At 42.7% G+C, this 16,081-nt stretch overlaps 1 protein-coding gene across 3 annotated transcripts in view; it reads left to right on the forward strand.

Moving 5' to 3' along the window:
• The first annotated feature begins 11,084 nt into the window (after positions 1 to 11,084).
• The window catches only part of PTAR1 (protein prenyltransferase alpha subunit repeat containing 1), a 38,153-nt gene continuing 33,156 nt past the window's right edge, over positions 11,085 to 16,081 (forward strand). Inside the window, exon 1 of one of the 3 annotated variants that reach the window (XM_051643141.1) lies at positions 11,085 to 11,267. In XM_051643141.1, coding sequence (XP_051499101.1) covers positions 11,182 to 11,267 — 86 coding nt within the window. In that variant the 5' untranslated portion in view covers positions 11,085 to 11,181. Of the gene's footprint in view, positions 11,268 to 11,427; positions 11,810 to 16,081 lie in introns of those variants that run through there. The other 2 variants (XM_051643139.1, XM_051643140.1) reach the window with 2 other exon arrangements.

The raw sequence follows: 16,081 nt of genomic DNA on the forward strand, positions 1-16,081 counted from the left end.
CATCCACAGCATCCCTGGGCAACCTGTTTCAGTGTCTCACCACCCTCCCAGCAAAGATTTTCTTCCTAGTATCTAACCTAAATCTCCCCTCTTTCAGTTTAAAGTCATTCCCCCTTGTCCTATCTCTACAAGCCCTTGTGAACAGTCCCCCCCACCAGCTTTTCTGTAGCCCCTTCAGGTACTGGAAAGCTGCTATAAGGTCTCCCCAGAGCCTTCTCTCCTCTAGGCTGAAAAGCCTGTATTCGTAAGAGAGGTACTCCAGCTCTCTGATCATCTTCATGGCCTTCTCTGGACTCCCTCCAACAGCTCCATGTCTTTCTTGTGCTGGGAGCTTCAGACCCCCACACAGTACTAGAAATGTTACACATTAGAAATTTTTATCTCAGGGCTATCTCTGTTTGCCCTGAACTTGAGAAACTTTTAATCTTTCCACCTGCCATGAGTGTTAAATGCTGCTTCTACCAGTCAGATGATTCAATGTGAAATGGGCTATGTTAGCCCTACCTGAGAAGTGAAGTCAGAACTTCTGTATCCACATCTCAATTAACAATAAAACAAAAGAACTCCTCCATTGCCTTTTACCACCACTCATATATTCAAGGATATTTTCCTAGCACTTAGGAGCAGTAAGGTGTGTGATAAGAAGTTTTGCCATGAAGAACACCACTGTAAGTGTTAGCAGATATTCCAGATTAATAAACTTAATAACATAATTCCAGTCTTCAGTAAAGAATTATAGAGCTGCTAGAGCAGTAAAGAGCGGTTTTAAGCTCATATTGTCTTTTATTTTAAGCAGCCACTTACCGCTTTTTTTTTTAAAGTAGCAGTGACTGTTTTATGTTCATGTTACACATATCCAGTGCAACGTGGACTCTGACACTCTAGAAAGCTGTTGCACCTACTGCCGATTTACAGAATCACAGCATTTTTGGAGTTGGAAGGGACCTTAAAGATCATCGAGTTCCGACTCCCCTGCATGGGCAGGGACACCTTCCCCTAGAACAGGCTGCTCAGAGCCCCATCCAACCTGCGCTTGAACATCTCCAGGGATGGAGCCCCCACAACATCTCTGGGCAGCCTGTTCCAGTGTCTCACCACCCTTACACTGAAGAATTTATGCCTGATCTCTAACCTAAACCTCTCTTCTATCAGCTTAAAACCATTACCTCTCATCCTCTCACTGCAAGCCCCTGTGAAAAGTCCCTCCCCAGCTTTCCTGTAGGCCCCCTTCAGGTACTGGAAGGCCACTGTGAGGTCCCCCTGGAGCCTTCTCTCCTTCAGGCTGAACAACCCCAGCTCCCTCAGCCTGTCCTCGTAAGAGAGGTGCTCCAGCCCTGGGATCATTTTCATGGCCCTTCTCTGAACACAATACTCCAGGTGGGGTCTCACGAGACAGAGCAGAGGGGAAGAATCACCTCCCTTGACCTGCTGGCCATGTTCTTTTGATGCAGCCCAGGGCATGATTGGCTTTCTGGGCTGCAAGCACAACATTGCCGGCTCATGTTGAGCCTCTCATCAACCAACACCCCCAAATCCTTTTCCCTAGAGCTGCCCTCGATCCATTCTTAACCCAGCCTGTATTTGTACTTGGCATTGTCTTGACCTACATTTCTCCTATCCAATACCAAACTACTGAACTTCCTGGAAAAGATAAATGAGAGACTACACCTCATCCAGGCAGACATGACAAAGAATTTAGGAAGTGTTCAAGGCAAGACTTGAGGGTTTTTAAATAAGATCTTCTGAAGGTTACCAACAAAATGAGCTACAGTCTTTTATCTTCCCTGGAGCTCAGGAACAGTCAGAAGCTAAAAGAATAGTCTAACTTGCAAAGAAGACAGAGGAGAGTATCACATGCACAAGCTCCTTTTAGTCCTCCCTGGGTATACAACCTCTGGCCTTTGATCAGTGACAGACTCTTGAAGCCAGTTGCTTGGTCTGAACTGGTAGAGTTACTCCTGTGTCTTAATTTTTAGCTATGTAGGCAAAAACCTGACTGTCTCACCCTTTAGAAGACTGAAGTAACTTAGCTTTGTGCTTACTACCCATAGCAACAAATCCAGCTCCATGGAAGAGGTAGAACTGTTAAACCATTTCAGAAAAGAGTTGATCTCATCATGGCTATACTTTAGCTGCAGAGGAGGGTACTGGATCATTAACAGTATTTCTAAGATAAAAATAGCACCACAGCTTGCCAGCACACGCTCCAGAGACATTAATCACCTACAGAATCCCAACTTAATCAGCAGCATGACCTTGGTGAACACAGCCAATGCAACCACCTTGTCATGTTTCAGGGACAGGGCGGTGGCACGTGTGCTTTCTTTTTTAAGTACAACATGGGGGGGGGAAGAGAAACTGACCAGGTATATTCAGAGTATCCTATTTTACAACTCTAGTCTTTAATCACAATCTGGATCTCTAAAGCATGATCTTGCATTAAGTTTTGTGTTACTGTTCTCAGCTTTTCCACATCTCCATTCTTTATATATGCAATCAAATTACTAGGAATATTTTCAGAGTTTTCACACTACTGAAGCCAGAAAATAAGGGCTTGGGTATGAGCAAGGGCTTCTAGAAAACTGTTCTGGTCTCTGTCAACATTAATTGAACAGAACTCATCCACAAGAAGTATTTCAATCAAGAAACACAGAACCTGCCTTCTTGTTAGCAGCAGGACTCCCTAGTTCACTGTAAGACCATTCAGACATTAAAATAAGGATAGGAACAGAATACCACTGGGAGACAATGAAGCAGATCATTATGTTCAGAAAAGCAAAGAAGTCCTCACTCATAATATCTAATACTTCAGAAAGGTTTTAACAAGCAAGGTTCCTGGTCATTCTGTGAAACTATGAAATTATAAGACAGTAAAAGAAGTTGGCTACCTACTATTTTCCCAAATTGTCGTAAGAAAGCATTAACAACTGATAGTTAGAGACAGACATTTGTCCTTGCCAGGATAACTGCCTCTGACATGACATACTGTTGTTCAAACAAAGATACAAGGCCAGAAGGCAATGCCTGATAATACTAATATACAACAAGATGAAAGCTATCCTATATACTTCATACTTCTCTTCCATAATATTTGAGGATAATACACTAGGCCATTGAGCAATACACAAATAATTTTTGTATACATGAGAACTGACAGAAGTGCCCTTACCACACCAGGGCTTTTCACTTATTTTTGTTTCTGCAACATTTCAACTGTGTACTAAATAAATTAATCATACCTATCTTTGACTTCTTGAAAATTTGAACTCCAAGTACATGACTGTTTTAAACACTAGGTAAAAGAAGTACAAACAGACATGCTTTTCATCTGAAAAAAAAATAAATTAAAACCCCAAACTGAATAACATTATTTTTAGAGTCACAGTTTAACCTGATGAGCCAGGCTTAATCCGTTATCTGCTTAGCAAGTGATGAGCTAACAAGGTTGTTATACTTTGCACAAAAAAAATGACATGCTAGGAATCCTCCGTGCTAACAACTAAAGGAGAACTTGGAAAGTACTTCATATACAGTGTGAACGAACTGGAAACCAGACTGTTTTCTTGATACACATTTTCTTCAGGTTGAAAAGTTTCGAAATATGCAGAGCTAGCAACAGAATGTACATTTTACATACCATATTCCTTTTCCTCATCTTACATGCATGCAAAACAAACTGTAAGATTTATATCGGAAGTGGCAGTTTGGTTTTGTATACATTTACAGAAGTTTTGCCAGCAAATTTCCTGTATTTTCTTTTTGTTAGAGCCTACCATTACAAGCACTACTAGTGAAGAGTTAGAGAAAACAAAATCTTACATTCTTCAAGCACACACTTAACCTTGGATTTGCACTTTGAACTGTGTTTCATGAGAATAGAGATTGCTCATACTTTTAACTAAGAAGCAAGCATTGCTTACCTCCACAGGCATATAAAATTCAGTGGATGCTAAATACGATTCCCATTATCTAGAAAGTTTTGAATACAGAATTCTCTCAACACAAGAACAGCAAGAAATTACTAGTATGAGCCAAGAAAGTACTTAAGAGACGAGGTTTAAAAGTTAGATTAAGCAGGGCAAAATAAATGAGTTTGGGAGATGGAAGGAAAAAAAGGTGTTTCCTTTGAAATGTAGGAGTGAGACTCCTTATCAACCCAGTTCTCTGAATGCTTACTTCCTACTATCTAGCTATTATTACACAGGTTGCGACTGGAAAAAGTAACTTAGGGTGAGGGAGAAATTGAGAAAGTAGGTGGACTGCTAGTACCAGTTTGGACTAAAAAAACACATTCAATAGCACTGATAGGCTAGCATTAGGCTTTGTGAGCAAGGCAGGGATTCAGACTAAAAATACTTAGAACAAATGCAGGAGAAGATGACCAGCTAAGCCAATTGTTGCTGTTACCATCATTCACGAGGAGATGAAATGTATGGTTCAATCAAGAGATTTAAGACAAAATCATCACAAGAAGACAAGGAATGGTAAAAAGCTGATTAAGTAAACTGACAGTTGCAACCAACTTGAAACACCAGGACATTACAAACACTTTATTGATGACCTGGATGAGGGAATCAAGTCCACCCTCTGTAAGTTCCCAGATGACACCAAGTAGGGGTAGTGTCGATCTGCTGGAGGGTAGGAAGAAGCTGCAGGAGGACCTGAACAGGCTGGGTTGATGGGCCCAGGCCAGTGGCATGAAATTCAACAAGACCAAGTGCAGGGTCCAGCACTTTGGCCACAACAACACCAGGCAGCTCTACAGGATGGGGGAAGAGTGGCTGGAGAGCAGCCCAGCAGAGAGGGACCTGGGAGTACTGGTTGACAGCAGGCTGAACATGAGCCAGCAGTGTGCCCAGGTGGCCCAGAAGGCCGATGGCATCCTGGCTTGTATCAGGAATAGTGTGGCCAGCAGGAGCAGGGATGTAATTCTCCCCCTGTACACAGCACTGGTGAGGCCTCACTTCAAGTTCTGTGTGCAGTTCTGGGCTATTGACTTCAAGAAGGATACTGAGGTGCTGGAGCAGGTCCAGAGGAGAGCAACGAGGCTGGTGAAGGGACTAGAGGGAAAGTCTTATAGGGATAGGCTGAGGGAGCTGGAGTTGTTTAGCCTGGAGAAGAGGAGACTCAGGGGAGACCGTATCACTCTCTCTAATTACCTGAAGGGAGTTTGTAGTCAGGTGGGGGCTGAGCTCTTTTTCCAGGCAACTAGCAACAAGACAAGAGGGTATGGCCTCAAGCTGTTCCAGGGGAGGTTTAAGTTGGATATTAGGAAGCACTTCCTCTGGGAAAGGGTGATCAGACATTGGAATGGACTTCCCAGGGAAGTGGTGGAGGCACTGTCCCTGGATGTGTTCAAGGAAAGGATGGATGTGGCACTTAGTGCCATAGTCTGGCTGATGTGGTGGTGTTGGTCATAGGCTGGACTTGATGATCTTAAAGGTCTTTTCCAACCTTGGTGATTCTGTGATTCTGTGAGCACTGCTGTCAGCTTGCCTCACAACTTGAGATCAGTGGCAGCATTTAAAGGTTAAGACTACTGCTTGGGTTTATACGAGGAGCCCAGAGAAAGGACAGTTCTAGTCTGAATTATAGGCTGTGCTTAAGGAAGCCTGTTTTCAGTTCCAGTTGTAAAACAAGTGAGGGATAAGAGCAAAGCAAAAAAAAATCTGCCAGCAAGGTATTCTTCCTGCAGGACCCAAGAAGGCTCCTGCCTGGGCTACACTTATCAGCATGCCACACACCACCCACTGCAGTGACCATTGGCATTAGAAGTACCAAAAACTTACCTTCCCCTTAAAATGTGGGAAGGCTAAGGCTATAAATACACTCCATTATAAGATCTCTACGGCAAAATGCTACCATTTATTATTGAATCATCACTTCTCAGAACTGAATGCTGCTTTAAAAATACATGGAAATGTTTTAACTGTGTTAGTATAGAGTTTGCCCCACTTACAACCACCAAGAGGACAGTTTTAAGCTGTTATGTGGTTTCAGCACATCATCAGCCTTTACGAATGGCTGAATTCAGCTGCCCAATTACACGTCTTTGTGATTACAGTGAAGCCCCAAATGGATGCTGATGTCTTCTAACTCTAGAGCTTTTAGTAAAAAAAAACAGTTAACATTTACAGAGAAAATAACAAATTACATACCAACACATTTTCTAACTTTTGTTAGCTTCTTTTTTCCCCAAATTGTTTGTTTGGATAGAACCGAAGAATCTGCAATCTTAGCAATGATACCAACTTTTGCCTTATCAATACAGCAAAAAAGATATTATGTCAGTCATGAAGTCTATATAAGTAAGTGTTTTTTTCCTAAAAAAAAAAAAAAAAAAAGTCTAGCTTTATAATTAAACACCACTAAGATGCTATATGCTACGTCAGCATAATATATGCTAATATATGAAGGGTTAACCCATTCTTCATATTCACTTTAATGTGAAATACAGAAAAAGTACCTTAGGAAATATTATATGCTAGACCAAGGGATAAGGCTAAGTCTTTACTAAATGAAAATGCACATAGTTTTTCCACTAAAAGGTTTTAAATTTACTTTTATGATTTGTAAATGAATGTAAGCTTATGCAGAATTTCTGATGCAGTCTAAAAATTCATCAGGAGATGTACTTTCAGAGCTACTATGGACTGCACTTAATTCAGTCATGCACATATAGACTTGCAAGCTGATGAGTGCTATTATCACAACACCAGGCCTATAAGATACAGGCATTTACCAATCTATTGGTATTGACTTTAAACCATAATACAATAATTACATTATTTATTATAATAATTACAATATCACAAACCTTTCACATATAGAAGTTTTTGTACCAAAGTTTATAATAATAGTAGACTTACATTAATAAAGTACATTGCAGAAACCTAGAACGAAACAGAAAATTAAAAAAATTAACGCAGACCTCAGAAAAATCTTTTCATTAGCTGCATCTTTTAAATACACACAAGATTATACCTTTGACTTAGAACACATAAGAAAAATAACATCATGCAAAGAATACGCATATCACTTTCATCATAAGATAGTTTCAAACTTTCAACAACTCAGCCCTGAAAATCCAATGGTAACACACCCGGTGTAGATACAAATATACTACACAAATATAACATTAAAAATATATTAGTAAGCTTATTAAAACAATTGAAATTGAAAGATTCTGACCTTCTAGTTATTTATTAAAGCAAGCTTAATGTAATATAAGCTTATTATATCACTTTAGATAGCCACAAGGACTTATTTTTCTGTACTCATCACAGAAGAACCACCTCAATCAAGCTATTTCCAACATTTTGACACCTTCCCAGATGTCATAGGAATAGATTATCCACGGAAATCTTCATGTGGAAAATAGAGACATAATTATTAGATTATTTAATGATTGTGTATTTTCTACAGTTCCTTCTTATTTCCTATGTGAAATTTAACAAAATTGTATCTTCTGAAATAATTTATTATAATTATCCCAAAATTACAGCAAGTAAGTATGCTTGGCTGACAACTCAATAATCACTTCCAAAAGCTCCTGTACACTATTATCTGCAGTATTAAGGCCAATCCCTGCCTTATAAGTTTTGACAATGTGTGTAAGTACCTAAAGTATACAATTCAAATACATTTTATTCTGCTGTTTAAATAATGATTTAATATTCAGTCATCCTCAAAAGGCATTCATTGAGTCATACACAGAGTGTTGTCAGTTAATTCACTATTCTAAACAACTGGGTTTGTAACTTACAAGTACATTTAGGTAGCTTTGTAACAATTTTAAGTACTTTCAGAACAGAACTTTGCATATGATTATTGACATTTTAAAGGCCTAATTCACCAAAATCTCTTTACAGATTTCAAACTTCATATATAGCCGGAAATATTTCATTCACTGTGATATCTGACTGGAGGTAAATTTGCTGCTTTTAGGAAATTTGAAACAAACCTCTATGCTGAAAAAATTGCATGGGACAAAGTGAGAAGGCAGTGAGCCCAGAAAGGTATGCTGTCGACTACATAGCTTATTCCTTCTGATCAAGGCAAACTGGGTATCAATTAAAAATTCTGGGCTGCACTGAACACTCAAAGGTATTTTGAAAAAACAATTTTGATTCTTCAGCTAGAAGTGCCCACAAAGAGTTGTAATACATATACCTATATTTGCATTTTTTTCTTATAATGTTTATAAGGTGTCTTATATAAATTAGTTTCCTGAAACCAGTATTATCTAATACAACTTTTTCCACTAAATATACAAGCTATTAAGAAGGCCCCGAAAATCTTCCATATCTAATTAGTCTTCCAATTTGGAGTTTAACACACTAAACTTCAAATCAATCTGTGGAGGCCCAAATTTGTGAAAGAGTACACATTTCAAGTGCCATATGCCTTTGCAGGTTCTGTCTTCTCCTTATTGATACCAAAAAGCACAAACACAGTGAGTTGAAGGCCAAACCAGAATTAAAGCATCATTCATTTTTAAATAAATACAACAGAGCAGACCATTTCTTCAGTACTTCAAATATGGTATTTTAGACCTACCTCATGCTATTACATCCTCTTTTTTGTTTTGTTTCTAGACATGCACTGAAGCATAAAAGAATGACCGAAATGGGGAAAAAAACAACACAACAAAACAAACCGCTATTAATGCAATGTTCACATAATTACTGTAATAAACTACTTTCTCAGAATCCTAAAAAAGTTTTGGCAAGTATGCTGCACTGGTGCTGCTAACACAACATGTGCTGCATCTTTTGCTTACAAATGCATTGTTCAGAATTCTGCAGTTATGGTGGCTTGCCATCTGACAGCACCAAGAGTATGGCTAAGCATATGGCCAAGAGTAGGCTACCTATGTAAATTAGTCTTAAGATATGTCTAAGTAGCCAGTCAACAGTCCAGAAGGTAATATTATAATGGCGAAAAAAAGAAAGTCACAGGAACTGGTAAATGCATAAAATCCTGGATTCTAGTTCAGTGTACATGTGCTATGTAAACTCCAATCAGAGGAATAGGAGCCTAAACTTGCATTCATAGAATCACAGAATTACAGAATCATAGAATGGTTTAGTTTGGAAGGGACCTTAAAGATGATCTTGTTTCAACACCCCTGCATGGGCAGGGACACCTCTCACTAGACCAGGTTTCTCAAAGCCCCATCCAACCTGGCCTTGAAATTCACAGGAAGTGAAACAAAAATGAAGTAAAAAATATAAGAGCAAGGGTAAAGAGACATTAATAAACACACACAAAAAAATATTTAAAGGAATATATAAAAAGTAATGTGAAAAAAAGCAGGAAGTTACCTTTCAGCAGTCACTGCTGAAGAGATTTCTGGCACATCTTCATTGTTTAACACTGAGCTTCCAGCACTGCCCTGTTTCACCTTTGTGTTTATATTTGTCACATCAAAACAAATAGGACAAAATTTAACTACCTGCCTTCATTTAGCCTGTATCAAGGGCAAAACTGAAGCAGTTTGCTCTCACTCCATGGCCCCTTCTCAGCCAAGAAAGAAAATAAGGAAGAAGAGAGACCTGTGGGTTGAAATATAAAGAGATTTAATTACATAGCTAAACTAATACAAACAGCAACATAAAGCACATAATTTTTTGCTCAATGTAAGGGAGCCCTAGGGAATAGCAGAGGGAGCAGCAGGCCAAGTGGGAGAAGTCCCAGGAAACAGAACTCTGCATCCTCAGCAAATGCTCTCCCTTTATAAACATCAGGAGGTAAATGGCATGGGATACACCTCTCACTCAGCTTCGATCAGCTGCACTGACTTAAACTCTCACCTGACTTGGGGATCCTCCTGGTCTGCCCTCCACGGCTGGCCTATGATCCTGTTCCAGTGAAGCCAGGACACGACCAAAATGGCAAGATCCAACAAGAAACACATTTCTGCTTTAAGGTTAGCTTACTTACAAATCCAGCAAAGTATTGGCAACTTCAGCATGAGAGAGTACATTCAGTGTCTCTCTAAGGAAAATCTGCATTTCTATTTGTTATCTGATACATATCCTTGACAGACCTTCCCCCCACACTCTTTTTCCTCTTTTTTTTTTTATTTTTCTGAAGAATGCATCGGGCCAGTCTGTTGGCAGGGAAAGTAACAACGAAGCAGATGATGATGATGCCATTGGAAGCTTTCAAATGAAAGACAACTAGACCATGTGTAATTAGTGCTTTGCAAAACAACTTGGTTTGGAATAATGTATTCATTTCCAAATGATAAACCAAATAATGCAGTTATGGTTCAAAATTATAATCACATTCAGTCTATCCATCAGAGCACCTTCGAAGTCAGGGGCAGCTACACATGCATACTTTATCTTTTAAAGCACAGCCGGTGTGGGTTGGAAGGGACATACTCCGGTCCCACCAGCCCTGCACGGGCAGGGCCACCTCCCACGGGACAGGGTTTCTCCAAGACTCATCCAGTTCGGCCTTGAGCACTTCCAGGGAGGGGCATCCACAACGTCCCTGGGCAACCTGTGCCAGTGTCTCACCACCCTCACACTCAAGAATATATTCCTAATACCTACTCTAAATCTGTCCTCTTTCTGTTTAAAACTGTCGCCCCGCATCCTATCACTCCATATCCTCGCAAAAAGTCCCTCTAAAGCCACCTGGCCGAACACCTAACGTGACTATCAAAATAATAAAGTTACAAGCTGCCCATTTCACACGCGAAGTAACCGCTGCTGCCGCTTTGGCTTGTCTAACTGCAAAAAAAGAGACGGGCAGAGGGGAGGCGAGAGCAGTTCGGCTCTGGCAGGGTCCCCGGGCGGGCCCCAGCCGGGACGCAGCCCCTCCAGGCGCTGCCCGGCCCCTGCGGCCCGCACGCCCGGGACCCGCCAGGCCCCCGCAGGAGGGCTCGGCCGCGCTCCCCCGCCAGGCCCCCGCCGGCCCCCGGGTCCCGCCCCGCCCTCCCGCCGGGAGGAGCCGCCGCAGCGGGGACACCCCCCCCCCCCCCCCCCCCGCCCCAGCAACAGCCGGGCCCGGCCCCGCAGCCGCCCCGCACCGCTCCCCGGGCGGGGCCGAGGCGGGCGGGCGGCCGGGACCGCCCCCCGGGGCCGCGGCTCCCCGCGGGCCGCTGACCCGGAAGCTCTGCCGGCGCCGCTCGGCTCGGCGCGGCGCTGCCGGCGGGGGAGGGGGAAGATGGCCGAGTCGCCGGAGGAGGTGGCGGTGCTGGTGCAGCGGGTGGTGAAGGACATTCGCAACGCCTTCCAGCGGAACCCCCACATGTGAGTCGGGCCGGGGCGGGAGCGCTGCCCGCCCTCAGCCCCTGTTCGCCCCTCCGCCGGTGGCGGCCCCGCTCCCTCGCCGGCGGGCGGCCCTGCCCGCCGCGGTGCCGCGCAGAGCCGGCTGCCGGCCTGGGGTCACGCCGTCCGGGCTGTGCGGCCCAGGCGTGCCGGCCGGGCTGCCGGCGGCAGGGCCGGCGCCAGAGCGCTTCCCTGGCCCCTGCGGCCCGTGGGCAGGCCGCGATGCCGCAGGTCTCCCGTGCTTTCCTGCTGCCCCGCCTCCCCTTGGATACCTGCTCCGGGGGTTCGAGCGGCTCCCGGGCGCCCGTGCGTCCGGCCGGGCTGCGGCAGGACCCCGCGGAGCCCTGCTGCGGCCGCCCCCTGCCCGCCCGCACAAGCAGCCCCGGCAGCGTGATGTGCTTGGCTGCGGACACCGGCGAGGACTCGGATCTGGAAGCGAGTCACCTCTTTCTACAGACAAGTTCTTAAATGAGCCGAACTTGGCCTGGAGGTCTGGCGGTGTTGAAACTCGCCGCAGGGTCGAGGTTGGTCTTGGCCCGCGGGTGGGCGGTGGGTGCTGGGCCCCGCGGGGGGCAGGGCCCGGCGGGCTCTGGGGCAGAGCTGGGGGAAGCACGTCTCCGATGGAAGCTTGCTGATTCCACCCTCCTGCAAACGGGGCGGCTTGATGAATGCCACCTTCTAATCTCTGTCTGTTAATAGAGATGCCAGTGGTTTTCCTTGTGTGTTGTTTTGAAGGAGACCAACAAGACGACTGTGAAAATACAACCTGCAGTTACTGCTGTCCTGAGAGAATCAGGTTAGGCTTAACAATCGGGGATCAGGTGGTCTGCATTTTCTTTTCAGCTGACAAGCTCTGAGACCCTCATTTCAGGGTTCTTGTTTAGGTACCTCCTGTGTTCCTCTTTCCTTCCCTATCCTTTGTTGTTTTAAGACACAGACTGTTTAGGGAAGCATCATTCTGTCTATTTAGGTAAACTGCATATTGGTTATGGCAAATGAAGTAGCCCATGATAGATGAGAACTTGACAATGTAAGGGTGGTGTATTTTTGTCGGTCAGAAGCACTGCAGTCTCTGAGGTGGTGGCCTATTAATCTGTTCCAGAAAATGGTGTGCTTAAGCAACTATGCAGGAAAATTTTAAGGGTTCTTTATTTGTCCCTTTGCTTAAAAGACAGAACTAAAGCAAATACCTCATGTTTCTAAAAATGTATTAAGCCGGTTGGGTGGGTGGCTAGGTTTTAAGATACAGCATATGGATGCTGTCTAAAAAAAGAACTGCATTTTGCCATGAAGTTTCGTTTTTAGGTTGTGAGGCATAATGTGATCTGAACAGCCAGTATTTGTGAATGAAAGTTCTGGTGGTTCTTAGTTTCTCCTCCTTCACCAGAATTGTTTATTGGTAGCAAATTTCAAGCTTGTATTTTTGAAGAATCTGCTGCTTTTGCCTTTTTCTTCCATAGATGCAATCTGAGAGATTAAAGTAGGCTGCAAGAGTTGTGTGCTCTCAGATTGATGCACTTTGTCATGCTCTGAGTGAGGAAGCACAAGCTACTTGCTGGCTTACCCACCAAAGGAGAAAAAGTGGGAATTCTGTCTGCTAGATTTCTGAACTGCAGTACTTGAAATGGAGCTTTGTATGGCCATTGTAGACTGCAGCCCTTTGCTGCAATGCCTCTCTGCCCTTAGAACACCATGTTGCAGCCATGCTGGCCAGATGTTCTCATAGATCTTGGAGACATCTCGTCTTCTTGCTGGTGACCAAGACAGTTGTAACAACCACAGTCCCTGACAGATGTTATCCTCTTGAATTGAGTGGCCCGTTCGTCTCACAGATCCAGGTTTGGATTCTTTTGTGTGACATCCACCTGGCTCCACTCAAAATAAGGGGTCTGCATATGCATGATGTTCCTATTCACATCTCATGCTGTTATCCCCTACTCACTGTCCCTAGGCTTTGACTGTTTGCTTGCCCTCTTTGCATCTGTCAGAATGGATGTTTTGTACTGGCAGGTTCATGGTTTTCTCAGTTTTTAAAGATGGTGTTGTCACTGGTCAACAGTAAAAGTAATATAAAAATACAGTTTTAAACTCAACAGAATTTTGGGTTGTTGATGCTCTTTTTTTGTTTTAAATTAAATTTGCAGCAAGACTGCATGTTTTTAAGCCGAGCTTACTTCTAACTAAATGTATAACACACAAAATTTCTTGCTTCATCTCTCTGATAGTTCCATTTTCTTCTCTTGAATAACTGTGTCAGCATACTAGTTTTCTATTTGGTAAGGTTATGAAATTTTCTGGAAGATACTTTTACCTATTGTTACAGGCATAGATGCTGATAAGGTCATATATGTGAGCTATCCCACTGGAACTGAATGGACCACTAGCAGTGAGCACATTAGTTTCTTTTTTAACTTTGCAGTTCTTTTGCTCGTGAAGTCAAACAGAAATAGACTTCTGTGTAAAAACAGTACCTTAACTTGATGCATGTAGTTGAAAAGATTAACTCTTAGATGATAGCCCAGCATTTGAGTGCAAAATCTGAGGTTACTATTTATGGCTTGTTAAGAATCATGTCACTGTAGCTCTGGTAGTTTTTTCGGTCTTAATTAATAACATTCTTAATGTAATAAAAATACCACACTTCATTTTGTTAGATTTGAAACTCTGAGTCAAGGTTTCTTCTGGTGTGATTGCAAATTTCTCTGCAATTCATTAAAGATTTTGGTTGTACCACTAAGATAATGACTAATCATAACATGCAAATTAATTTATTAGTTGGAATTCTAAAGGGGAATCAAGTGTATATACTGCACTGCAGAATAAGAAAACAAAGATTTCAACTCTTGGATTCCCTAAGTTCGAAATGTTTTCAGTTCAGTAGCCAGGCAGTTATTTCATGAGACTTATTTTAATGTAAAAATATGCACTGTTCCATTATTCATGCTCTGGATTGTCTTCCAGTATTAGGAACTTTCTATAGCTGCAGAAACATTCAGCTGCTTAGGTCCACTCTTTACAGTCAGTAGAACTGTAGTTGCATCATGTCCACTTATTGTCCCTCACTCAGATCTCTCAGCCATTATTTAGTATCTTCTGTCTAATTCTGTGGGGAGAGGTTGGGTTGTTTTTAAGATGATCTTCCAGAAGAAATCCAGATAAATACCTTCACATGGGGTGCCTAAAGCTGAAGACCCATCATGGTAGCTTCACAATATATGTCTCCTTCCCTAGCAATGCTGTGATATTGTGGTTTTGTGAAAGAGGGAAATTTTTTGTATCATCATGGTTTTAAAAATTGGAAGTGAGTTGACTAGGGTTTATTCTGGGGAGAGCCATTGAATAGCTGAGTCAACAGACGTGGGCTCTTGAAGCAGATCCTGCAACAGATTGTCGGTATTGTACCGCCGTGGCTAATGTTTGCACTATAGACCAGATCTCCTGGGTCTCATCTTGCATGTCTTCTCCAGTCTCAGCTCAGGTTGAAGCAGCACTGTAATGGCTGCAGATTTCATGACAATGCAGCTAAAATCTTCCACAAAATTCTGGCTGTTTCCTCATTGTGTTTTAGCAATGTGAACTAGAATGGTAAATACAGAGATAATTCATGCATCTTTTCAAATGTGACTGTGGTGCTTGCTTTGACAAAAGTAAATAAAAAGCACTAGTTATCTCCTAAAATTCAGGAGGCAATGTCAGAAAACTGGGAAATCTAGGGAGATAAATTAAATCTTACTTCCATAAGAAATGTGGCTTCTAACAGTACAAAATACCAACAAACAGCAGCTCTGAATTGATGTTTCCTTTAATATTGTGAGCAGCTTGCACCTGTCACTTGATCTAAATGTAGGCATCCTCCTTTCTGCAATGAGTTTAGGCAGTCCTGTCACATGAACAGGCACATCTTCTGTCACAGTGAGCGTAAGATGACCCTTCAGTTGCTTCATTTTACAAGCACTGTTTCAGTGGAGCCTGCATGAGAGTCCTGAGCTAGAAGTTTTCTTCAGGTATGCAACTGAACAGAGGCTGCAGAAGTTCTCAAGCAGTGGCTCCTGGGCTGAAAAACCTGCCCTGTTGCTTGCTCCTTTTGTAGATCTGAGGAGCTTCCAGAGCAGCCTTCAGGAGCAGAAATAGATTGTGGTTTAAATGAAGAGTTCTGGCTGTGAGATAAGCACCTCACCCTTCTGACATTTTGCATCATAAGTTCTGTTGCTTCTCAGGAACTGAATGCAACATTCTGAACCAACAGATCATCTGAAACAATACCAGGGTGTTGGGAGGCAACATTTCTACCAAATTACAAGCCCTGGTTTTCATCTTAGCAAAAACTGAATTATTACCACGTAAAACATGTTTTGTGTTGCTTTGGTGATCTTTGTGGATTTCATGATGCAGTGGTCTAGTCCTGTGGTGATTTTGGCTAGCTGAGCATCTTCTGGAGTTGAGGTGTTTCAGTCTGACTTGCCAGCACTGTGCAAGCCCTACCTCTCTGCCATTTTGGCATGGTTAAACCAGTGTTTTGAAACTTAGCTCACCTCAGTCAGATTTCTTGCTTTTTTAAGAAGTAAAGGTGGATGGATGTATTTGATTTTTTTTTTTCCCCCCTCTCCTTGCTGTTTACCCTTGGTGTACTGTTTATAAAAAACAGCTGGTAGTATTTTTGTTACTAATTCACAGAGTTAATTAACAAAGCTGTGGGTGACTGGAAATGCATTGCAGATGGGGATTTGTATGTCCCTGTATGCAAGGCCAGATAAAGTTTGCCAAAAGACTGGGTTTAACACTCATAAAAGAAAGAA

The sequence above is a fragment of the Apus apus genome, chromosome Z (assembly GCF_020740795.1).
Source record: "Apus apus isolate bApuApu2 chromosome Z, bApuApu2.pri.cur, whole genome shotgun sequence".
Taxonomy (NCBI): domain Eukaryota; kingdom Metazoa; phylum Chordata; class Aves; order Apodiformes; family Apodidae; genus Apus; species Apus apus.